Consider the following 24,468-nt stretch of genomic DNA (forward strand, 5'->3'; position numbering starts at 1 on the left):
TGTCATTTGAGCCAAGACTTGCAGGAGGAGGAGGAGTTTGCCACATGGCTACCTGGGATCTTCCAGGTGGAGGAAACATTCTTGCAAAGGCTGTTAGCATGTATGAGGTCAGCTGAGAGGTCAAAGGGGCTGGACTGGAGGGCAACAATGGTAGATCAGTGGGAGTGGAGGCTTTTGGTCTGAATGACAACAGGGGACACTGCAGGGTTCATGTTCTCCTCCCTGGCAGAAACATCCACAGACAGGGCAGGGGTGGGCAGGTCATTTCTTTTTCCTGGCAATGCTGACTTCTCCCACTAGACTTCATCCTGACTAAAAAGCCCAAGCCTCTTAACCAAGATTTTGCCTTCATGACAGACAGCCTTACGTGGGCCAAATGTCCCTGTTGTGCCATCATGTGGGTATAATTTGAGATTAAGACAAACCATAAGTGAAATTAATTCGCTAAACGGTGCCGCCTCTTGTGGGTATCAGTCAATACCAAATACCGAAATCAAGCATTGTAGAGAGAGATATAGATGCACGGTAATACAGAATAAGTACTTATCCATCGTGATGTTTCTGAGTTAATAAGATTATGTTGATACCCATTTTCCTCTATGTTCTAAATACTTCTTGAAAATGCTTAGATTATTATCCTTTACTGATTTGATAATATGTAAGGTTAAGTCTCAATCACATGATATGATTTTCTCTGGAGCAGTTATTCAGCTTAATCTAGTATGCAGTAATAGTTCTAAATCCAAATTTAATTAGATTGAGTAGGACTTCCTCATTTAGTTTTTAATTCAAGTACTGTGAACTTTTCCTTGTTTTTTGTCTTCGTAAAGACTCAATTGGAAGAGTGCTGCACTGAAACAATGAGATGTTTCAGTGAAAATAACTCTCAATCTATTTAACAAATGAAAAAGAAGAAAAACCAAATAAAACATATAATTGTTATGAATAACTGCCACTGCTTTGCAAAGACATTTCTTTATAATTTTGGTCAATATAGCGAATAAGTTTACTTGGAAGCAAGAGTTGGAGTTTAAGGATAATTGAAAGATTGGATCAATTTAATGATCAGCTTAACTTCTACAGGAGTAAGAATTTTATGAGAGTATCCATTTTTGTTATTGTTGGGTGGGGGGATTGAAAGCCATCTGATTTGAATTCCTTGTCTTCTAAGACTGTTTCCCACTTGTTATAATTAATACAATATCCCTTACTAGAAAGTCTATAATAATGTAGCAGATATTTCATGCACGTGGGATAAATTTGAAAGTTAATGCAGTGATTCCTTGAGTGGCCTCTCTAGACATGGCTTAACAGGGGGTGCAACCTGGATGCCTTTTGGGGAGAGGTGAGAAATGTAAATGAGGAAAGCAGCCCAGTGTAAGAGGACAAGTGGCAACTGACAATCAGCCATGTAGCTGGGAGGCAAAAAGGAGTGGTGGGGACAGTCGTAAACTGGAAAGAACATTCCCCAACTAAATGGGCCAGCCACTTCTCAGCTAACTCTTGCCACATGAAAACAAGCCGGGTACTGCCAGAGCTTCTGATTTTGTAAAAGAAACCTAAATCCTGATTTTTAATGTGTCAAATTTCCCAATATTTTAAATGCTGATGGCTAGTTTTCTTTTTTTAAATAAGTCTTTCTAGGACAACACTGGGAGGGTCAAACAAAATATGCTGATAGACCAGATTCAGGCCACAGGCTGCCACTTTGCCACATCTTGGTATAGATTTCAGACAGTGGAACTAAGAAGTAAAGAAACACTTTATATTTCTGGGGTTTGGATTCCAGAAGTCTTACTTCCCGCTGACACATGTCTAGAAATCACCTCATCACAAACAGCTTTTGTCAGATACAGTATTTCATTATTGGTATCAGCAGCAGTGGCTGTTACTGGAATTGTAATTATATAATAACTGTAAATATATTATTAATATATTAACATACAGAATGTATATACTCGTTTTTTAAAAAATGTTAACATTTTTACCTTATTTTATTCTCCTAAAATAATTATAAGTTACATAGAAACAAACTTATAAAGCCAGCTTAGTTTAGAAATCAGAGGCCAAGAACAACTAAGTAAACTATCCAAGGTGCTTTTTCTGTGGTCTTGACTTATCTTTACATTTATATCATTAAATTTAATATTGGATCCTATTACTAGAAAAATATTTGTACATTTATCTGTTGAGAAGCTAAACGATATGCATGATACCCTCTTGAAATATTCTGCAATAGGATAAGAAACTTCTGTTAGAATGCAAATATGTGCATGTGTGCTTTCAAATGAATTTTGAATTATTTTAAGTAGAATTAATGGTTATCCTTTTATTTACCTGTTCTAGGACCACTGCAAGATGAACATATTTGTGAAAGAAATAAATTAAACACATAAAAAAAGACAGAAGAGATGATAGTTACATGTTGTTTATTTGTGACATTTGAATTCCTAAGCTCACAATAAAGCTGATTTCATAAATATCCTTTAATTTTTTCTTGCTTCCCTAATTGATTTAATTGTTAGTCTGTTTTTCTTTTAGTCAAACTCTTAATTTAATCACAAGATGGAACTAAAGATATAGTAAACATTTTTTTTCTGATACAATTAAAAAATACTGGAAAACTTTGAATTAAAAATACTAAAAGTTAGTCAAACAGCTTGTTTGATTAAAAAAGGACTCTTCCCTCTAAAAATTCTGAAAATCCTTATTTATTCCTAGAAAATCCTACCCAGAATGAAATCTGCCTAGAGGGAAATAGTCTGTTGTAAAGGTTTTTTGTTGATATATTTTTTTAAAGCAGGAGAAAAAAAATAACTGTTTCAAAAATACACTTTGTTTGGCTAATTATAGAAGAGAATCACCTATTTTATCACGGACCAAAAAGATCAAAGCAAGAATGACAACACTGTTATCCAAACGATGTCTCTGGCTGCCTTTAGAGATTGCAGCTTTGTACACATTTCTTGAAGACATAGCCATTCTTTTCCTGATTTCTTTTTTTCTCTCACAGTGTGATACCCATGGGGTGAGGAAGACATGAGCTAAAGACCATAGGAAGTGATGTGCTTCCATCAGTGACCAGGATGACAGATTGGCATAAATTACCAAAGATGAGAGGAACTCTATCCTTAATGTCTTGCCAAATTAAAGAGGCGATTTTACAAACAAAACAAAACAACAGTCTAATCTGATGAAGTATATTAGGAAGGAAGGAAACCCAGGAAGGTAAACTAAAATGGCTGAATATAATATAAAGACTTGTACTGGCAAATAAAATAGAAAATCTGTAAAGGTATAAAAAGCAAGTCAGGATTTAGCAAAGACACAATACACTTTGGAGGAAGCATGAAATAATTTCTTATTGTGTTCACTGTTGCTCATGAGCATAAAGGAGAGTGGCATGGAGAGCTCTGGGAAGGTTCCAAGTTGAGCTACAGAAATGATTAACAACAGGCAACAAGACTTCAAAGATATTGCTATAGTTGCAAGAACTCTGGAAGGAAGAAGGCTGAAGGACAATTGGTAAGTCTTCAAATATTTAACGGATACGCAAATTAAGTTTTTTATTATATTTTTACTTATGATATATAGTCTCAGAATCTTTCTTAACGTGAAACACTAAAAAATATATGCTGAAATTCAAAGATAATAGTTTGACTTGAGTTGAATGGGAAGACTTCAGATGTTGTCCAGTGTTCAGTGGCTTATACAAAAGGATGCTATGGAATATCTATGCCTGCAGATCTGTGACGGGAGAATAAGTGTTTTCACTTGGAATGCTCCTGACATGATTTGGGAAAGTAGGAGGGATGTATTAAGAAATCTCTCTAAGTTACTTCCACCCCTCTTGGCTCAAAGACTGCACCCTTAGAAATGAGAAAACATCTCAGGAAGAGAAAATCAATAGCATGCATAGGAAGCAGAAACTGACTCTAAATCAGTATTTCTCCCCCTATTTTTTTTTATTATCTAAGGAAGCTTTTTAGACATTTTATTTCTAATCATACCCCCATCCCCGTGAAATTTTAAAACCACTTCTATGCTTTCTATCTGTTTATGTCCTGAGCAAAAAAAAAACAATTACATACAGTTGAAAACTGACTACATTTTCCTCATTAGCCAAGATACTAATGTATCACCTGCACGGAGAATCTTCCTGCTTCCCTCTCCCTCTGTTAATGGAAAGGTATGAGTCCTTTGTTACTGCTACGTCATCTAATGGCAATGGTTTTAATCTTTTGGGGATCCTGGACCTCTTTGAGAATATTAAGAAAGGAATGGATATATGCATAGCCTTACACTCGATAAAACGTTGGGTGTACTGAGCTTCATGACTTCATAGCCAAGAGGGAACTTTATAATGAATGATCAGGCAGACAACATCTGAACCCGCTGGTCAATCTTAACATCACAGAAGAGACAACTAGACATTAGATGCGATGCAATAAGAACGAAACAATATCGCTTATGGAGTATTCTTGCCAAAAACTGTTTAATCTGAATCTAATCATGAGGAAACAATCAGGAAAAAATTCCAGATTGTGGAACATTCTACATATAAACTGGCCTTATGGCAGGGGAACGCTAATAGATTAAAGGAAAATGAAAGAGAGGGACAACTAAATGCAATATGTGATTCTTGATTGGATACTGGATCAAAAAAAAAAAAAACAGCAGCAGCAGCAGCTATAAAGAACATTTCAGGGACAACTGGAAAAATCTGAATACGGGTCTTAGATACACACAGGATAGATGCTTAATCTTTTGCATATGATAAGGATATTGCAGATTGGTAGGAAAATGCTCAGATTCTTAGGAAAAACGTGAAGTATTTTAAAGTTTCATGATGTCTGAGACTTATTTTCAAATGGTTCAGCAATAAGAATGAATATACTCTGAGAGAGAAAAGAAAATGTGGAAAATATTAGCAACTGATGGATTTCAGTTAAAGGGATATGGGTGTTCATTGTGACCTTTCAATTTAGAAGTTTCAACTTTGAAATCTCTAAAAATAAAAAAAGTGGTGAAAAAAGGAGAGGGGCTTGGGGCTGCACCACCGATTGGCCAGGTTAGGAGGAAGAGACAGAGGCATCAGTCTGGGACCCAGAGGCTGGAGATACCGAGGAGGGTTCTGGGAACTTAGTTCCTCAATTTGCAATTCGAGATGCCCATATGATGCATTCATTCCTAAGATATAAAAATGGCCTGTAATGATTTTCTTTGGAATTTGCCAAACAAAGTTTGCAGGAATATGAACATACTGTAATTAAAAATAAGAGCAGTTTGCCAGAATTTACCTTAAGAGAATTGATTAGTGCAACTAACAATATAACCAGAAGGAATTTGTTCCATGACATTAAAAAATAAACTGGATTTTTAAGTTGAGTGGAAATTTCATATGCACAGTTAACAGAACATAATATTAAAAAGAATTAATAACAAATTTCTTTAGATTCTAGCCTGCTACTTGATTAGACATTATTGAAATGCAGGAACACATTCAACTTTCTAATGCAAAAATCCTGTGGTTTTCCAGGGTACAGCGCAGCAGAGTTCCCCCGAGGGCTGGGTGCCCTGTCGTCATTTCTCTGTCCCCTGCGTTTCCATGCGGTACTGCTGTATTGCACAGGTCATGAATAATGGGCTCCTGTTTCTCTGTTCTCTGCATCCTTGGGACAAATATTCTTTCAGCCGAAAGTGATGCTGAGAAAAATCTTTGCCTATCATGTACTTTCAAAGTTACTTAGGAAGCAAAAGAGAAAACATGTTTGTTGTTGATGAGGGCACAACATGGAGAGAGGTAGCAGCACTTGGATTCCATGAGGCAACTTTTACAGGATATGAAGCAAGGGTCAGTCTGCTCAGTTAGGACAAAATTGAATGCCACTGCACAATCAGCCCTTTCTTAGTGTGATAACAATCTCGTGCTCTCTAGGACTCCCGTGGAGGCACAAATGGCTTTAACACATTATATGTCATAAAACAAATCAGAGTTGTTTAGTTATCCTTTAATTGTTATTACATTAAAATGCACTAATACATTCTTATCTTACTCCCCACCCCCCACCAACTGATAATTTGTTAAATTCAAATGATCACTTGATGTATTATTACCCCCTAACAGCAGGCTCTCAGGACCGCCACAGTTTTGTGAATGAACCAGAAAAGACAACATTTCATCAACTAAAACTCACTCAGGTTTCAAAAGGCAGGGTGTAGCACAGAATGCATTATTCTGCCTACTGGAATAGAAGAAGTGAAAAGGATAAAAGGAAGTTAGCTCCAGCTCCACTGTTACCTTGGCAACTGTGGCACAGTCATAAGGACAGAAATTATTTTTGTGCCATAAAAAATATGGCAGAGGTGAGGAGTGTGGAAGAGGATGAAAACATGGGGTTAGAAGCTGAGAGGGTCAGTCGAGAAGGTTACAAGTCAATGGGCTGGCTGTTTGATCCACATGCACCAAACAACCAATTGTACTTTTGTTTTTTCACTGAAATTTTAGTATTATGTGGAGACAGCCACGGCTCCCTTCCCTTTGAAAAAAAAAGACAAACATGGCATTGATTTAGCTCGGGGCTCCTGCTGATCATTCTTGGTCATTTATAACTTCCTTTTATTTCTCTCTTCTGGGAAACAGGAAAAAATAACTTGAATGGGAGAGACAAGGAACGAGGAGGGTTATAAAAGACACATTCTGGTCAGGGTGAACTGGTAACCTGTTAGCCTCTTGCTAGGGACCAGTTTTGCCTGCAGTTAAAATCCGAAGACCCTGTTTGGGGCAGACCTAAGCCTCCCCGGGAAGTGGTCCCTGATAAAACCGTCTTTTAGGGAAATTGTGCTCTTGCTGCCAGTTGAGGTCTCCAAACTCCCAGAGCTCCAGAGCCCCGCGCAATGCTAAATCACAGGATCGGGGTGGAAGCTTTAGGTGACTCGAAGGGAAGGCTTGTTAGAGAAAAACTTGCTGCGCCTCCCGAGTTTTCCAAAATTCACAGAAACAAATGACAGGAAAGTCTGCCAGCTGACAAGACAGAGTGGAAAAAAATACCAATAAGCCTGTCGGTCTCAAAACTTGAAGTGCAGTAAAGCTTCGGCGGCAGGTCCCGGGCGGAGCTGTGATGTGCGTGTGCTTGCAGGGCTTCTCCCTGGGCCGCTCCCCAGCCGGAAGGAAACAGGAGGTGGCCCTGGTCTTTCTCATGGTGGGCTGCCCCGCCCAGGGGTGTCAGCTAGCAGCACTCAGGGGGTTAAGAGCACACGGAGTGAGAGATGTCCCTCTGGCGTGGCCGCGGGTCTCCACCCCTCCTGCTGCGGGCAGAGGCCGTGGTTTCAACCAGCAAGGACCCCTCCTGCCTGCTAGGGCCTCCACCAGGAAACGGCGTTTCTTTTTCTTCTGAAGGGTGAGAGGGAGCATTAGTGACACATCCTGCTAGTCATCTCTTTCTGGAAAACAAAGGGAGAAGGATGGTTAAGAGAAACTGGAAGCACGGCAAACAACTGAAGGATTCTGAAGCTACCCTAGGGGTCTCCAGAGCTGTATGAGAGGCTGCCAGCCCACCTGTTGGTAAGGCTCAGTGTGTAGGTGTGTTCTGTTGGGCCTGCAAAATTTTTGTTTGCTTGTTTTTATTTTAATCAAGGAAACATTTAAAACCTTGGCTCTTCTCTTAGGTTGCCAGGGTTGCTGCATCAAAATACCACAGACCAGTTGGCTTAAATGAGAATTTATAGTCTCATGGTTTTGGTGGCTAGAAGTCCCAAAATCAGGGTGTTGGCGGGATCATCCTTTCTCTGAAGTCTGTAGGGGTCTTGTGTTGGCCTGCTGGCAATCCAAAACTCAGCCTCTCCCTCTGTCACATGGCCATCCGTCTACTCTGTCTCCTAGTCCTGTGTACTTATGAGACTCCAGTCACACTGGATTAAGGCTCATACTGGCCTCACCTTAACTCATAACATCTTCAAAGGTCCTATTTACAAACAGATTCATAGCCACAAGGACCAGGGCTTAGGACTTTAACATGTCTTTGTGAGGGACATGATTTAATCCATAAGAGTTATTTTGCCAGAAATTCATATTGCTGGCTTTTTCTGAAAAACTTCAAGATCTGGGGCCATTGGGCAGCTGGCGTTGAAGAATGGTTGGCCCCTTCATCTGGAGAATATGCTTTCCTATTTGTAGCAGTTCCCACCACTGCCTGTTATCATTGGATTGGGCTGCTATTTTCCTTAGCACAGAGGACAATTTCTCTTTACCTAAGTTTCAATCAAAAGTGGGAAAGTGAAGAATAACTTAAGTGAGTACAAGTCAAGAAAAGTGGGGGAGAGGCTAATTCTTAATGGCAATGAAGGAGATACCAATGTGTCTGACATGCAGTCACCTGGCCTTTTACCCATCTACATCACCTGCCTGGCTCTTGTGGGCATTTGCAAATCCCAAGTGCACCATCCTCCCTCTTACTTCTGGGCTTCTGCACTGGCTGAGACCCTGCCTGCGCCCTGCTCCTACCAATTCTACCACTTTTTACTTGACTAATTCTTATTCCTTTTCTCAACTCAGGCAAGATAACTTCCACCTGCCTGGGATACCTTTCTGACACCCCTTCCCCGTGGGGTTAGCCACTCTCCTTCCACTTGTGCACAGCTCTAGTCTTGCAGGTAATGCACTGGTGTGTACCTGTGTGTGTTCATGGGCTGTGGGTATGTCTGTTGGCCCAACTAGACTGTGAGCTACTAAGCGGCAGGAAAAAACACTCATTGAATCACTCCACGTGTCTTTCATCTTTGTATACCCCACCCTGAGCCTGGCCTGGGGAGGAGCAGACTTGTCATGAGCCTGGTGTCATTCAGCAACTTGGGGTGACAAGTTTAATAATATCATTTTAATTAGATGAATGAGCTGCTTCCAAGTTCCACCTGTTGCAGAGCTGGTGCCAGCTGCTATATCTCTTGCATGCTGACCTGGATTACTCAGTCTATAACACAGGAAACATCTGAGTAAAAAGAGCTTGAGAACCTGAGAGCCCAGGTGCTTGTAGAATCTTGCTATCAGAAAACCATTCAAGTTTGTTAAAGAATAAACAGAATATATGTGGGCAGAATCTAGGTACTTTTGCATCCATATAATATTAAATATAGGCAATTACATGTAAATATCTATATTAAAAATTAAATAAACATTATTATACTTATTACTAGTACTATGTAACTAGATATGAGGTTGCTATTCTTAAGGTACTTACAATTTACTAGGGAGAAAGAGATGGAGACCACGAGCTCAAATACAAGGACATAAATGCAAACCTTTACAGGAGGGGAAGCCATGAGGCAAAGTGGAAGCAGACTCACCCACATTTAGAGGCCACTTCTGTCTCTTACTACCTGTGTGACCACCCTGAACCTTCAGGTTTTAACTATAACCTCTGCGCCCTCCAAGATGAGGACATAACTCCCCTCTTCTACCCTTTCCTAGAAACCTCTTTGCAGTTGGAGTAGTCTCTTGCTTCATTCCTTCCCACTAGATTGATCCATGTTAACATCCTTCAGGATCCACAGGGAACGGGCTGTGCTGCTCCACTCACTGCTGTATTCCCAGTGCCCATGACTTGGTGTTCTATAAATGTTTGTTTAATCAAGCAGTCTCCTCAACTGTGAAAGGGAGACAGATACTTACCAAGAAGGTTATTGGGAAGGTTAGAAGTGTTAATGTATGAATGGACCAGCGACTCAATACACATTAATTCTTTTGTCTAATTCTTCTTAAAGAATGGTGTGCTTTAGAAGCACAAAGATGGAGGAGGCTTGGGAGGAAGCTCTGCTAATGTACCCTCTGAGATGGACTCCTAAATTAGAAAAAGGATTCTGAGAGGAGGGGCAGGGAGAGCTGGGGAGCTGGAGAATAGGGGTGACAGCTGAAGAGAAGAGTGACCAATGTGCAGCCTAGGCAGGGATCTGATGTTGCTGTGGCTGAAGCAGAGGGACCGTAGCAGGACAGGGGGGGGGTGAGGGGCGGAAGGGCTGCGTGAATAAGTGTATAAATAAGGACCTGTGGGAACTGAAATAAATTATGGCAAGCCTAAAATAAATTTGCTGCTCTTTCTTAAAGCTTCTTTTGTTTTGGGTTAACTTTTTATGATAGTGAAGGGAAAAATAAAGTAGAGATGCTACAAGTGTGTGTGTATGTGTGTAATGGTGGGGGGTGGGATTGAGAGGGAGAGAAAGAGAGGGAAGGAGGGAGAGAAACTCAGAAACTTCATGGGACGAACACAATTTTGGCTTTATAATAGAGTCTATGATTATTTGCAGTGGGTCAGTAATTATAGAAAAAAAAAAGAACTTGCATTTGTTAAGCACCTATCATGAGGAAACAGGCTCCAAAAATGATAGGGACTTATTGCAGTCACATAACTAGAAAGTGGCAGGGGTGGGATTTAAACTCAGGTCTATCTGACTGTAAAGGCCAGGCTCTTTCAGATGTACCACAGACTGTGGCTTAAAGCCTATGGCTTTAAGAATCTGAGATATTCTTATGAATGTGCATCAGGATGAGCTTGACATATATTAATTATAGATAGTTGCAACCATTCCTGAATTTTCAAAATGCCAAAGATAATTTTTTCTTCATCCAGATGGATGCCAATTTGAATATATTATGACAAGCACAAGGGGTAAGTACTAGAACAATTATGCCACCAGATTACTATGGATAGCAGAAATATAGAAGAGATTTTTTTGAAAGCAGAGGAAGTTTCAAAGAGGATATGGGACTTATCCAAGGCAGCTGGGTTAGCCTGTGAAGAGCCAGGACCAGTGCTTTCTCACCACATGACACTACCTCAAAATACAGGAGAAAAACTATTGACTGACATGTTTCTTAAAATTCTCTTAGGGAAAGAATGGTTGAAACAGCAGGTCAGAAACTTGAGGAAGGAAATTTCAATTGGAGTCTCCCTCTGCAGGCCTTCAAAGCTGTATTCTGGCACTTGCCCACTCGGTGGCACCAATGAGCCAGTTAAAGATAAAACCTGGTTCTGGGAAAATGGGAATATTGGGTTCCATAGCCTTCCTCCTAACCGGAGCCCTCCCACAAGCCCTTGGCATCTGGCAGGAACAAACACATTCCTTCCAATAAGGGAGAGCGGCCTAAACAACTTCTACCCAGGGCGCTCTTAAGGTTGAATTTGCCACTGGACACGTTATCTGAATGCCATATGCACAAAGGCAGGCCACTACGGAAGTCCAAGAGGTACTTAAACAGGCTTCTGCAAAGATAATGAGAATTTCCTGAGAAATGTTCAAAAAGACTGTACTTGGTTTATAAATGAAAATGCTTTCAAACACTAGCAGTTTTTTAAATGAATTCTTAAAATAGGGGGTAAAGCGGGGTTTTGGCTGTGGTTGCTCAGTATCATTTGCATTAATATAAGGCTGGAATCGAACCTGTAAAGCCACTGGTTCCTCACTGACTACAGAACAAATTCCACATTCCGCAGCCTGACAAACAGGGGTTGGCATCAGCTCACCTACTGCTGAAGCCCCACCTCTGGGGCTAGACGTCTTCCTGGTCTCCCATCGGCCAAGTTCTATCATGGTTTCTAGTAGTTCCTCATAAACTGTTTCTTTTGTCTAGTATGTGCTTTCCGCTTTTCTATACATGGCAAACTTTGACATTCTTCTCGATCAAACTTTCAGCTTCCAGAAAGTGTTAATAGCTCCCTTCTTGGGTTCCCCCTCACTTTGCACAGCACTTGCAGGACAACATATTCTACCAGCATTGGAATTCACCATTTCATTTTTTGCTGACTCTGAGAGGACCTTTAAAAGTTCGTTGCATAAATTAATGTAAGATGAGGTATATTTTGTTCAAGTTACATAATAGTATATGTGGTTTGATCCAATTATTTTGGAAAAAAATAAAAGTAAAAGATAGGCCCAGCATGGTGAGTTTATCTCTAGGTGCGTGAAATTATGTGTTTTCTATTTCTGATTTTTTTTGCCCCTTTGCATATTTTCTTCATTTGTTAATATTTTTAATAAGCATATAATTTTTTCTGATAAGAAAAAAACACAAGTAATTTTAAAAACAAAAGGGGATGTACAGGAAGACTTCAAATTGAAATTATATTTAACTTTAGAAGTAAACTTAAAATGACTTTTACCTCATTTTTGTGGGGGGTGGTTGGTGGTAGTGGATGAAATCAACATATCGTTTGCATAAGATACCTAACCTCTGCTATTCTGATCTAAACACTTTAAAATGAAAATATTTTCTATTTGCTAACCATTGCAAAAAGGTTTTTAATATGTATAAAACAAATGTCCATGAACTCTGAGTCAATTTCATCTTCTCTCTCAGTTTACAGACTTTAGAACTGGTAGAGAATGGAGGAGGGTGGGGGAGTAAGAGATCCAAAGAAGTAAAATGACATATTCAAGGTCACACAAATAATTTCTGGCTCATAGCTTACTACAGTGCATTGTCACACGTTTTAGTAATCAAATTTTTACATGGAATATATAAAGAAAAACTAATTTTGATGCCTACTGGGTGTCAGTCATTGTGCTATGAACTCAGATTTGGTTGACTCAAAAACGAAACAAGCAAGCGAACAAAGTTAATAAGTTAACTCTAGAAATTATAAATTATATAATTTAGAAATTATAAAACAAGTCCCAAGAGAACACCGTGACATAATTACAGAATCATAGACTACTGCTAACTCTGGGAGGAGCTCTGGATATTATCAAGCCCAACACTTCCATGCTTTCACTTTCATGAAAACTCAGACCCTGAGAGATGAAGGCTGCCAAACTTCACCAGGTGGCCAAACTAGGACTCCTGGCCTGTGGACTTTGAACTTCACGTTGATTAGAAAGAGGCATTTTGTGTAAACAAGGATTTCTTAGAGTTAGCCTGGTGCACTTCAGGTAAATTCCCTTCTGCATCACGGTCCTGCCTAAACTCCTTTAGTGGTTCCCATAGTTTCCGAGCCAAGTCCCAAGCCTGGCATGCGGTGTTCTTCATGATCCTTCTCTAACTCCTTCTCATGCCCTGTCCCTCCCCAACACTCCTGCTCTCCTGTGGAACCTGGAGCAATCCCCAGGCGTGCTGTGATTTTCTCCCTGTGCCCTGACCGCCCTCCCTCCAGCTCCCATGCTTGCAGGGAAGGCTCTGGATCAGGGCCGCGGCCTCCTGCCCTCCCCTCCTGTCCCGGGAGGCCTTAGGTGCTGCCTTTCTGGCTCCCCTGCACCCGCAGCACCATCCACATCGTTCTCTGGTGGCTTACTGCTTTCCTGGTTCCAGAATGAGACTGTTCTCGAGGCGATGAACTGTATGTTGTTTTATTTGGATGCCAGTGCACAAGATCTGGTGCATACTAGGTGCTTAAAAACATTTGTTAATTAGAATGAAATCCAATGAAGAAACAGTGATTAGGTCTGAGACCCAAGTAAAGTGAGACGTGGAGGGGAACGCACTGAGTGCCTGCTATGGCGAAGGCACTTAAGTTTATTTTGTGTACTTCTTTCTCATAATTCTGGGAAGTAGGCGTTACTTTTCCTAATTTACACGTGAGGAGCATACACTCAGAGCATTGAAGTAACTTGTCCAAGTTCACATAGCTAGTAAGTGAAAGAATAATTTAGGATATGAACTCAGGTTTGGTTGATTCAAAAATGAAACAAGCAAGCAAACAAAAACATGCTATTTCCACTATAGTACTGGGGGAGGAATTAAAAAAGAAGGAGTGAGGGCTTTTGTTTTTCTAACTTTTAAAATATATCAGAAATAGAAACGCTACAATAGCTTTGAAAAGCCCATCACTTCATTTAATTCCCAAAAGGGAGGAAAGAGGAAGAAGTATTGGAAGTACAGAAATGATTGAGGAAGAAATGGCACACAAAGAGATAAAAAGAAGGTGGGTGTAGAAAGCTCAGCAATATGGTAAGGAGAACGAGAACATTTTGTGCACAAAACTTTGTGAATATGACCTTTATGTAAATGGGCTCCTCCCCTCATAAACTACTATTAAGAATCCAATGGCTTAAGATGGATAGTGAGAAATACACAATATAATGTTAGGTTTGGCCCCAAGAAATAAACTGCCTCTGAGCTAACATAGTATAGGCACATACACACTCATTCACACACATGCACACACACACTTGACAAGGCAATGGAAATGAAACAGAAAGCAGGAGAAACTCATCTCACAGAGCATTTTCTCTAATAAGGGAACTCTGTCAACACATTTTAAAGTCAATATTTAAGATGACAGTTGCCAAAAGACATGCAAGAAAAACTTGAGTCCCTCAGAGAAGGCAAGTCAAAGGGTGTTTCTCTTTTATAAAGTGCTTCATTTCCCACCACTCAGCAGCATGGTTCGGCCCCTCAGTTACCTGCCCCCCACCCATGGGCACCCCCCCATGCTGAGGCTTGGCCTGGCCCCTCAGCCCCATCTTCAGTCAGCTAGAGACACTGGCAAAACAGGTTTGAACTGCAGCAGGAGGTACAGGGACACCTTTCAGGCTGGCGTGGGAGTAACTCCCAAACTCGGTAATTGGGAAGAATTTCATTTCTGATAGCCAGGTTAGGCTGCGGGGGCAGCAGGCCCGGTCATAGATGTGGCTTCATGCAGTGCCCTGCATCCCACAAATTCTTAGAGACTTAAAGACCTCCAGATTGTATCCATATTTTCCATTTGTTTCCTTTGTTATTGGCTATTTCTTTCTTCCCCCACAGTGTGTTGGATTGAAAGGGTTGATCATCTTGAAAATTCTGTTTCTCTCCTGGATCTCCCACACTTCCTTCCTCCACTCCAAACAGCTGTGCTGGTGAGGCCTGTGCCAAGATTTCACCAGAACTAACCCCCCACCTCGTCCCCCCACCCCTTCCATCCCCCTACTTACCCCATCTCCCCACCTCCCCCCATCCCTACCGCTTCCACCCCCCCACCTCCCAACACCCCTGCCAACACCCATTTCCCTCAGCCTCAAATGTTTCTACACTTAAGATCAAGCAGATTCTTTGCTATTTCATCATCTTGTGATCTAACTCACTGGTATCAAAAGCAAGTCCCTTTGGAACAGGCAGTTTTCCTGGAGGAGCTGTGAGGATAAGAACCAAACGACACGTGCACTGGCATCAGCAAAGGAGGCTGTGAAGCTCACCTAAACCATGTTGGTTTGAAATAATTACTGACTGGAGATAGGGACAAAGACCCAATGAGGTTTCTTCTTGTGCCATGACACTGTGAAAAGCATGGTGTGCTGGTTTGGATGTATCATGTGCCCCAAGACGCCATTATCTTTGATGCAGTCTTGTGTGGGCAGGAAACATATTGGTGTTGATCGGGTGGAGACTTTTGATTGGATGTTTCTGTGGAGATGTGATTACTCAATTGAGGGTGAGATCTTTCATTGGATAATTTCCATGGAGGTGTGGCCCCGCCCATTCAGCATGGGCCTTATTAGTTTACTGGCACACTATATAAGCTCAGACAGAAGGAGCGAGCTTGCTACAGCCAAGAGGGACACTCTGAAGAATGCCCAGGAGCTGAGAGAGGAGCTGCAGATGAGAGACAGTTTGAAGATGGCTGTTGAAAGCAAACTCTTGCTCCGGAGAAGCTAAGAGAGGACAAACACCCCAAGAGCAACTGAGAGTGACATTCTGAAGAGGAGCTACGGCCTAGAGAGGAACGTCCTGGGAGAAAGCCATTCTGAAACCAGAACTCTGGAGCAGATGCCAGCCACGTGCTTTCCCAGCTAGCAGAGGTTTTCTGGATGCCATTGGCCATCCTCCAGTGAAGATACCCAACTGTTGATGCTTTACCTTGGATATTTTATGGCCATAAGACTAACTGTGTAACCAAATAAACCCCCTTTATAAAAGCCAGTCCATTTCTCGTGTTTTGTATTCTGGCAGCATTAGCAAACTAGAACACATGGCAACATTGGGGTCCTCGGAAGAATTCCAGCTATGATTTTAGGGGCTGTACAATCAGAAGATGAAGAACAATTGTGCTAAAGCATTTGATTACAGGAATCAAAAGAAAATGTTCTGTCTGAAGCATGCAGTTTAAAGGACTCAGAATTTCTTCTGATACCACTGTGTCTTGTGGTGATAGCGGCCATAGCCACAGAATTCCAACCACTGCTCTAATCCCTTCTGAAGCTCCAGAGTGGCATAAGACACCTTCTCACCCACCTACATCTCCTACCACATAAAATCCTAGTGACTTAATGTGACCTGCAAGATTTTCAGTATATGCCTTTCTCCACTCTCCCAAGCCTTGCACACGCCATGTTTCTGTATGTTCCTGTATCATGATGCACCTGCTCTTCTGCATAGAAATCTCCCTTCCCTTTGTCTCCCGTTCATCTTTTCATGCCCTGCTTGGATGTCTGTGAAGCTTACAAGGTGGGAGACAGAGCAATTCAGGGGAAGAAAACAGGAGGATGCAGTGTGTGAGGAACGAGCGAAAATGGCATAGATAGAGAAAGGATCCTAGCAAGGCCCAGAGCTGGTTGCTAAGAATTTAGCCCGGCAGCTAGCTCTCCCTCAGACAGGGGTGCATGCAATTCTCCTTTAAACAGGGGTGTTGCACTTCAAGGGAGGGCTAGGAAAAACCTTAGAAAAATGGAAGAAATTGTAGGGAAATCCACAGAAAAAGGAAGAAGAAAAAAATAAAAAAAGGAAAGAAAAACAAAAACACACACAAAACATCCCAAACAACTCTTCAGCCAATTCCCTGTGGAAAAGCTGGAGCTGTTGAAGGAGAAACAACTGTGGGTGGCTCCGGCCTGGCCTCGGGTTGTGGGGAGGCTCTGTTTTCAAGGACCACAAGCTGTTCAAGTGAGGGGGCCCTCCCGTTCCTGTGGTGAGGTTTCTCCTCTCACTTTCTAGAATCCAAATAGCAGAATGTATTGGAGGAAATAACACTGGCCTTTTTCCAAAAGCCTTGACAATGCCAGGGGAAGAGCCCCTCCCACCCGACTACCCTGGGCAGGCCAGTAACACCTCGGGGGGCCTCCCAGCGCATGACTTCCAAAGGAGCTCTGAGTTTGGCCTGGTTCAGGGTCAAACAGAGCCGCCTCTGAGGGCAAGTTCGCCTTCATCCCTAACGTGGCTCCTTGGCATTTTCTCCTCCAGGAGCACTGAGCTCTCCCTCGGGGAACTGGCCTATTCTGAGCTGGTAGCCAGAAGGAATCCCAGGTAGGGAGTGCTGAGGGTCAGGAAACAGGGTGAGTCCTTCTGGAAGGGTCTTAATGCCTCATCATCCCCTTGGGCTCAGAGTAGTTCGTTCTCTCTCTCAGGGCCTGGGCGGATTTGGCTCCTCCATCATAATCAGGCAGGTGGGCTTCAGGGCAGGAAGCTTCTGTTCAGACAGGGGCCAGCTGACTAGGAAGTAAAAAGCAGGTTCCTTAGGTGAGGATCAGGCCTAGGAATGAACTGTGTGCCCCAGTGTGGACACGTTCTTCGTCCTCGTCCGTGTTCTGGGGGGTGTGGACCCAGTGTAAATAAACTCTCTTCAAGAGGTTACTTCAGTTAAGGGTTGGCCCAACTGAAACAGACTGAGCTTTAATCCGGATTACTGGAGTCCTTCATAAGCAGAGTGAGAGTCAGAGAGAGAAGCCAAGGGGAGCAGCTAGAAGCTGGAAGTCAAGGGAACTAGGAAGAGAAAGGAGAAGACACCGCCACGTGCATGGCCCCATGATGGAAAAGCCAAGGAACTCCAAGATTGCTGGCCAGCCAGAAGATACCAATCCCAGGAGGAAGCAAGACTTCCAGCCTCTGAAACTGTGAGCCAATAAATTCCTGTTGGCAAGCCAACCCATTGTATGGTATTTGTTTTAGCAGATGAGAAACTAAAGCAAGGCCTAAATATTTTTTTAACTTTAAAAAAAAAGTAGTTGTGTCTGTTTAACAGGAACTGGGAGAAAGAATGTCATTAGGAAACTGACACCCGCCACCTTAAATTATTTTGGGAACAAGGCTTTATATGTATAAATAACTTGAATGAATAAAAGAATGAATGAATGAATGAAGTAGCCAATCACGAAAGACAGAGTGAGTGAGATGGGGCAGTGGTAAGAGAGCCCTGATTAATCAACAAAAGTATACTAAGTTCCTATTACAGTAATATCTACTGCTTCCTGAGTATTTTCTGTGTGCTAGACACTGACAGCATTCAATGCTTTACATTAGCTATTTCATTCAGTCCTTAAAACTGTCTTATGAGATAAGTGGTATTGCCTTCATTTTATACATGAGGGAACTAAAGCTGGAAAGGCTAAGTACCTTGGCCAAGTTACCCAGCTTGTAAGTAAGATAGCCAAGGTCTACACTTGGAAACCTGCCCTCCTAACAGTGCAGTATCCCAAGGCATGTGCCGAATATATCTTCATTCATATCTGCATGTGATTTCAGATGAGTCTCTTTGCAGTAACTGTGCAAGGCCAGCACTGACCAGAGGAGATGGGAGGCCTGAGCAGGATCAGGGGCCTTGGACCATGGAACCGTTCACAGGACCTGCATGAGGCCCCAGCCTGGGCTGCTGTCTTTCCTGCTAGCATCTCAAAGTCAGAGTTCTTGGACGACAGGCAGGGCAGGCAGACTACAATTTAAAAAAAAAAATTCTCCTGACTGTAAGTACTCAGAATCCAACCAGCACAACGGCATTAAAAATGTTCTTTCTGTTTCCTTTTAGGAATGTGGGTGGCAAATAAGCCAAAAGAAATAAAAACAGAAACATGGCAGGCCAGACCTCCCGTACCCAGAAAGAACAATATTTATTTGATTAACTTTATTCCTAAGCAGCAGCACACATTACTGACACGAGGCATTCTGCAACAGAGGGGTGTGTGTGTGAGCACGTGCGCATATATGGATGCCCTCACGTACATTTATATGTATGTATGGATGGATAAACATACAGCCTGCCACCTACAAAGAATATTTATTCATACTGATACAGGAGTCAAGCTGCTTTTCTTTTTCCAGACCCTACAAGCATTAAAAACAAGTTGCTTTATGTCAATGTACTTCAACCTCCTGATTTACATTGGTTCACATTCTTGAAGTTCTCTCATTTAACCACAGGGGATGGGTTACGGACCCTTGGTGGGCTGCATCGCAATGCATCATGAGGAGCATGAATCAAGATTGCCACACCAGAGCCCCAAAGGCCTCCCTTTGTGCAACTCCATCTTTGTAGCATCCTGACTGGCTCCGCAGATCCACCCAACATGTCCTCCCACCCTCATCCGTTTACTGGTGCACTGTTATCACCTGGCCATGGCAGTGCAGTGGGTCTATCTGATTTCTGCTCACAGAGATGTTCCCTATTAACCAATGTGGCAGCGGTCTTTGGGGGTCAGCCACCCCTCTTTCCTGCTTCCTTTCTCTGTCCACCCACCTCCTTCATGGCCTGACTTAGATCTTGCACATCTGTAAGGGATCTAGCTCCCTCCCTCCCACACCCTGCATTTGTCAGCATAGCTGGATAGGCTTCTGACAGATGCTGCTCATGCCCCTTGTTTCAGGATTTACAAAGGCTTGACTGAATGTACCCTCCTCCCCAGCCCCCTTAAAGGGAAGAAACAGATTTAAACCTGGCCCAGTGCCCACTTGTCAGGTTGCCCATGGCCTTGAAGGCTGGAGGTGGGAGGGTGCTAAGGAATTCTCTCATTTGATTCTGTCATTTCGCCTTTTTATCAGATGTGGGAGGGAAAGACACTGGCCTGTGAAGCCAAGAAGTTCACTCTAGGTTAGGTTGCAGGCCCAGAGTTTTATTTATTCTGAGAGCAGCTTATTGGGTTCAACTTTAATGGCATTCAAGTAAGCCTGAAGAAATATAATTTGTCATTTTGGGTGTGCCCTGAATTTTCAGGGCACTGGTGCCTTAAGGAAGAATTTACCTCTCCTGGGCAAACAAAGAATTGCATAGAAGCCGTTCAGCCTAGCTGAGTTCCCACAGGACAGAGCTTGCCATCATCTAATAACACCTCTATTGTGTGTCCAATGAAAACATATGGAGATTTTTCTTCTTCAGTGAGTCTGGGATTTAGGAAGTTTGTAATTTCTCAGCAGTCTCATTCCTTTTGTCGGAATGGAGTAAATAGACAAGATACACGCTAAAATTCTCATTTTAATAAGATAAAATCTATTTCTAGAAGTTTGGCTGAAACCTATTCTCAAGCTCACCTACAGGGAAATTTAGCTTCCTCAGAGTCAGAACACTGGGAGGGACCAACATTTGCCGACAATCACTCTGAGCCCCACTTTGTCACCAACTCTAATCCTGTGGGATGGCTACTATGCTTCCCCTACAGAGAAACTGAAACTCGGAGAGGTTAGTGATTTGCCCAAGATCACGCACTTAGTACTTGGTAAAGTGGGAATTTGAACACAGATCTGTCATTCAGCCTTGGAATCTCAATTTTTCTCTACCCCAGGGACCAGCAAACTACAGCCTGCAGGCCAAATCGAGCCTGCCTCCTGTTTTATATGGCCCATAAGCTAACAACATTTTAAACACTTTTAATGGTTGGAAAAAATCAAAAGACGAATAACACTTCTTGAGACATGAACACTGCATGAAATTCAAAGTTCAGCGTCCATGAAGTTTTATTGGGCCACAGTCATGTCCACTCATTTCATAAGGCCTAGAGCTGCTTTCCCACTACAGAGGCAGACTTGTGTCCTTGAGACAGAGACCCTGTGGCCCACAGCCAGAAACATTTACCGTCTGGCCTTTTACAGAAAACGTCTGCGGCCCTCACTCTACACCAAGCCTAGTCCCGTGACCAGGGCGACTGAAGTTCTCAAGGCCATGTTGGTAGACGTGTGTCCCCAGGCTGCTTTCCAGAATTGACCTGGCAATAAAATAGTCCACTATATCTTGGGATATTGATGATGTTACAATAGTAGGAAAAACACGTCTGAATCCAGAATGGAGTGAACTCGAGGGTCCCACAATCCCCCTAGGACTAATCTTCTATGGCTTTTAGAGTGTGGGGCAAGGAAAGCCCTTTTCTTTCCCATATTCTCAGATTCCCAATTAATGAACCATGAGAACAATATGGATTTTACATAAAAGGAATATGTATATGTACTTTTGCCTTATAGGGCAAAAGTAATTTTTACCTGTTAGGGATTTTCCCTCACTTGCCCTTCTGAGATTTTATTAGGAGGCTGGGATATTAGACTTTTCAGTACTAGGGGTCATTATGTGCTATTGCTTTTATACTGTGTTTTGCTCTCAATATAAAAGAGAAATTGTCCAATGCACTGCAAGTTGGTAGGGGCACTGCTTCAGTTCAAGAGAAAAAAAAGGAGCTATCCTTTTCCCTCACATACTAACATTTCCCCCTTACAACTTCAGTTGCATAGTTCCAAAGCCTGGCCCATATAAGAAAAAAACAAAAACTATAGATATCCATTTTGGAAAAACAATTTCAAAAACTTCAAATAAGATTTTTATATACAATTCTATTAACAAAAATGAAAAAAAAAAATCCTCAGAAAGGGGGTTTTGAAAGATTTGAATCTTTATCAGGAATAAATGAGCAACAGCATGTGTGTATGTGTGGGTTTCATGAAAACATCCATGTCTAATGAAGCAATTCCCTCTGTTTGCTGTCTATAAATTGGAAATAAATGTTTACCAGAATTCCTCCATTAAGAATAATTCCTAATAATACAAAACACCAAGCATTCTTGCACCAGCAACAGAAACCAAAATAAAGACTAAGCTCGAGAACCTCTTATAACTCTCTAACATCTTGCGCCAGCAATATCAAAGGGAAAAACCATACCTGGTGAGTACAGATTGAGATTCCTGGCCAGTGTCACACACAAAGGCTGTTGCAACTGTCAGGAGAAGAGTGCACTCCAAATAAAGACAAAACCACAATAGAAATCTTAAATTAAAAATGGAATTTAGATACAAGCAGGAGTACCAACCCTAACGAAAAGTCTTTCTCTTCAATCAATAAGCCGTAAAACTAAAACCAGTACATGTTGGATGTGGCCAAAATCGTATTTGACTCCTGACCATTTGCCAGTGTTTTTCAAAGATTAATTAAGATAAAATCCTTTGAGCATGTGCTGTGAGGACTCTGATACTCTCCTTATTTCCCAGAGCAGAGGTGGTGTGTGGTGTGGGTTTCTGAAGGCTCTACTGTTTGGGGTGAGTGTATACAATAGCAACAGCTGCTTATGGCTCGAGCCTGGCAGTGACAGGGTCAGCAATCTAAAGGCCAACTGGTGATGACATCAGTTGTGTCAAGTGAAGCCAGTGACAGAGAACAGATGTGCTCTGTGTCTCTTGGGGCCTGTAGCGACTCAGACACTGCAGACCAGCAATGGTGATGAAATATGGAGCAGCATGGTGTGAAGTTGGCATCGATGCCATCAAATGGCCACTGAATGTCTGCCTCCTACAAACCCTGTACCACCCCCCTCCACACACATGCTTCACTTTCTGCTCCACACGTATGCTTGGACATTCTGGGCTTCCAAGTTAAGGGAAAACTTTAAAAATAACACTCTATATATGGACACTGTAGATATGCTACCAGGTTGTAAGGGGCCAGAACCTGTCCTGTCCACCACAGATTCTATACAAAGCAGGGATGCCAACTAATGGCTTCCAAGCAAATTGAACTCCTAGAAAGAGTTTATTAGGCCTGTAGATTTAAAAATAAGTCAAAATTTAAAAATAAATAAAAATCAAAATGGCTCTAATTAGTTGTCACCATTTAAAATTTTGGAGAGCGCATCTAAAATGTTAGAGCTCCAATTTTTCTTGATTTAGAAACCCTGGGCCTCAATTCCCACACTGGAACAGTTGGCCAGAGTTGGTTGGTGGATGCTCCCACAGCTTCCTCACGACCTGCTAGCTAACTCATCGTTACTGCCTGCCTGCACTCAGGTGGCTTTGGGTTTGGGGCTTCTGATCTGCAGACATTAACATTTTTGAGGGTTTTAGTCACCCCAGCACTTAGCACTAGCACTTTACACAATGTAACCTCACTGGAGTCATTCAACAACATGCATTGCAAGGGCTCAAGGAACTGAAGTGACTCAACCAGGGTCTCCCAGCCTACTGCTGCTGAGACAGGTCTAGAACCCGATCTGGCTGGGGATCTTAGAGCCAGAGGCCCTTGCATATTATCTGGTTGCTGCAGATCATCAGAACCCATTTGAGTTAGTGTGCCCCTGAGCAAAAATCCACCAAAAATGAATTTCCTCATCAGAGGCTGTATCTGGATTTTGGAGTCAGACTGTGTGTGTTCAACTCCTGGCTCCTTAAAGCTGTGTGACATTGGGCAAGCAATTTCACTTGCTCGTTTGATTTTCCTAAAATGGAGACAAAACAATATTTATCTCATAGAATCTCATAGAATTCCATGTAGATTAGATGAGGTCATGCATAAACACATCTCTCTGGCAGCACCTGGCTATAGTTGTACTCAAAATTTTCCTCTACTAGATCCTCAGAAGCTGAACATATACAATGAAAAATTGCAGTTATTACAGGACATTTATAGTTCTTCCATGCTAAAATATTTTAATAAGACCTAAACAGAAATCTCCACCATAAATCTCTATTTTTAAATAATTATACTATTAGAAATATATGAAATAAAAGGAAAGGCCATGATAATCTATGTCATTCTGGGATCCACAATGTGCCAGAACTGGAAGGAAAACTAAACTTTCCCTAGTCCTCTGAATATAAAACTTATTTCAGCAGCAGAATCCATTTATTCTAACATAATCTTACGCAGAAACCATTAATGGTAGAAACGTAGCAGCTTTGGTTGAAGAGCTCCCCAGGTGTTCTTCTGCAGGAAAATCTTTGATAAACACCACACTCAATCTCACCAGTTCTCACCTGTGACATCAACCAGAATCACTTGGAAAACTTTCATTTAAAATGTTGTGCAGGCCCCACTTGCAAAGGTTCTGATATAATAGATCTGGGATGGGACCTAAGAGTTGGTAAGAACTGGTACACTTTCTAAATCTCCCAAGGTGATGCACAACCAGGGCTGTAAACCATAAATAACTGGTTTGCAGATGGAAGGGGGAGCCTCACCTGGAAACAACTGCTTGCACACCTGGAACAGCTGGGCTGTGTGAGGGCTTGGAATACAGGCTGAGGGCTTCTCATTCTCCTCCGTCACTGGGCTGGGCAGAGGCTTGAGAGAGGATCAGTGTCTACTGAGCCCTCAAAATGGCTTAGGACCCTCTGAACACCTCCTTATGCAGCCTTTCCATTCAGCTGCCACCACCTCTGCCATATGTCTGCTTATAGTACTTCTAAAATATATGTATACCTAAAAGACTGATTGACACTGAGCAACATGCGAAATTTCCCTTGCAGTGGAGTCCTCGTGTCTTTCTCTGTGACACAAATTATTTTTGCTATTATAAGCAACAGAAAATGCAGATATTCTATTCGGCCC

The 24,468-nt window shown here is 42.0% G+C and overlaps 1 protein-coding gene across 1 annotated transcript in view; it reads right to left on the reverse strand.

Annotated features, from left to right (window-relative positions):
• Positions 1-2,412: 2,412 nt before the first annotated feature.
• MOB3B (MOB kinase activator 3B) overlaps positions 2,413-24,468 on the reverse strand; it is a 210,126-nt gene continuing 188,070 nt past the window's right edge. The window contains exon 4 of the mRNA XM_037797189.1: positions 2,413-7,443. Within this exon, the coding sequence (XP_037653117.1) occupies positions 7,414-7,443 (30 nt within the window). The 3' untranslated portion in view covers positions 2,413-7,413. The remainder of the gene's footprint in view (positions 7,444-24,468) is intronic.

This window comes from Choloepus didactylus, chromosome 10, assembly GCF_015220235.1.
Source record: "Choloepus didactylus isolate mChoDid1 chromosome 10, mChoDid1.pri, whole genome shotgun sequence".
Taxonomy (NCBI): Eukaryota; Metazoa; Chordata; class Mammalia; order Pilosa; family Megalonychidae; genus Choloepus; species Choloepus didactylus.